This window comes from Aplysia californica, unplaced genomic scaffold, assembly GCF_000002075.1.
Source record: "Aplysia californica isolate F4 #8 unplaced genomic scaffold, AplCal3.0 scaffold00400, whole genome shotgun sequence".
In the NCBI taxonomy this organism is placed as follows: domain Eukaryota; kingdom Metazoa; phylum Mollusca; class Gastropoda; order Aplysiida; family Aplysiidae; genus Aplysia; species Aplysia californica.
This window is the reverse complement of record NW_004797670.1, coordinates 158,207-160,099: the sequence shown is the minus strand read 5'-3', so window position 1 is coordinate 160,099 and position 1,893 is coordinate 158,207. Positions and strand designations below refer to the sequence as shown.

The window sequence follows — 1,893 nt, the reverse complement described above, 5'->3', positions numbered from 1 at the left end:
TGTTATTAAGTACATTGTGTATTTCAGTATAAGAGCGTGTATTACTGTAAATACTGTAAAGAGTATTTTGTATAATAGCTTGGTAACCATAATGAGTACTTTATCAAAACAGCGTGTGTTACCATAATCGTGTATTGCCATTAAAGTATGTTTAATACTTTAATGAGTATTTTACCATACGAATATGTATTGCAGTAGCCTAGTATTCTGTCATAAGCGCGAGTGTTACAATAATCTTGCGTTGCTATTAGAGTATGATGTCGCAATAAGAATTTTATTATTAGAACGTGTGTTGCATTATGATAACTTACCATTAGAAGGTGTGTTACCACACTTTTGTATTCTATCATAAGAGCAAGAGTTACCATAATCTTGTATTCTATCATAATTGTGCTTTCTATCATAAGAGTGAATGTTACCGTAATTTTCTATGCTATTATAAAAGTGAGCGTTACACCATACTCTTGCATTCTAATATGGTCGCTTTTATTAACGACAATCGGGCTAACCCAGATTTCGGAGTTTCCAGAAATCTTGACCTACAACAAAAGTGAGCATTGCCCTACCTACAGGAGAAGTTTGGTTTCATTGGTGTGGATATTTGTTTGGTTATAGAGATAACTCTACTTGTTTTTTAAAGAAACTGAACAAGGGGCAAGCACTTTACTTTCGATTTTCTCTAAACAGCATTTTTCGGGATTGCCCTCTTGTGCTTAAAAGCGACCACATAATCTTGTAGTTTATCCTAAGAGCGAGAGTCACCCAAAACCTATGTTTACCTGAGGGGCTTGAAGCGCTCCTGGCCCGCCACCACAAGGCTCTGTCCCTCCTCTATATCATTGAAGTCATCCTTCCTGGTCCCGTGAGTGGGCGTGTATACCCGCCAGATGGCGCCGTTGCGCAGGCGCATGGAGTTTGACAGCTCGGAGAGCCACGACTCGAACGTCCTGAACTGCTTCTTGTTGAGGATGACAGACTTGCCCGGGTAGTTGTGGTCACCGTTACGGTACAGGCGTAGGTGGATACCTCTGTCCAGTCGGTTTTTCCAGATTGGGGGCAATTCGTCCACTCGCCGGTGGAGCTGATGGTTCACAGGGTGCGCGTTCATCGACATGACTGTCAATGTTGTTGTCGTTGTCTTGTGTTTGTGTTCAAGAATTAAAATTTGTGTATGACGTCACCTCAGTACGTCACGCCAAACTACGTGTCTTACTCAAGAAATACACGTTAATCACTGACGTCACACAGAAAATTTCCTGAAGAGTTCTCCGGAATGTCCAAGTTTTTGTTCAGATCATTTTTAAACAATTCAACAATGCCAGTGTCTTACTGTCTGCTGAATCATGTCTCAATCAGTCGTCTTAGATTGCTTTAAAAAGGTATAACAGAGACTATTATAAAACATTACAAGTAACGGAATCAGAAAACACAAGCTTAATTGTTCAACCCAAAAGAAAAGACGGTGAACTTAAAAAAAAAATTGTTTTCGTATCTATAACGGAATAATGATATTATAAGTATTCGTGTCGGCCGCGATTGACTAATAGAATAGCTCAACCGCGATATAAATCTTATTTTTAACACAAAACTGCACATATCTTTTACTGTTGTTTTTTTTTTCGTAACAGGATTTAATTTTCCTGTATTCGTTATGTCAGCGTCTCGATCAACCGGTAAGATATAATAAGATAAAATAACATTTCAATGATCTCTTCAAAAACAAAATTGCTGCGGTATGATTAAAACCTATAATATATGCATACGCAAACAAACTTACACTCACTCATTCACTCTATCTATCTATCTATCTATCTATCTATCTATCTATCTATCTATCAATCTATCTATCTATCTATCTATCTATCTATCTATCTATCTATCTATCTATCTATC

General features: G+C 37.7%; 1 protein-coding gene across 1 annotated transcript in view; it reads right to left on the bottom strand.

Annotated features, from left to right (window-relative positions):
* The window catches only part of LOC101863920 (doublecortin domain-containing protein 2), a gene marked incomplete in the record, with an annotated part of 83,085 nt that overhangs the window by 76,119 nt on the left and 5,073 nt on the right, over nt 1-1,893 (bottom strand). Inside the window, 1 exon segment of the mRNA XM_035971228.1 lies at nt 780-1,369. Within this exon segment, the coding sequence (XP_035827121.1) occupies nt 780-1,114 (335 nt within the window).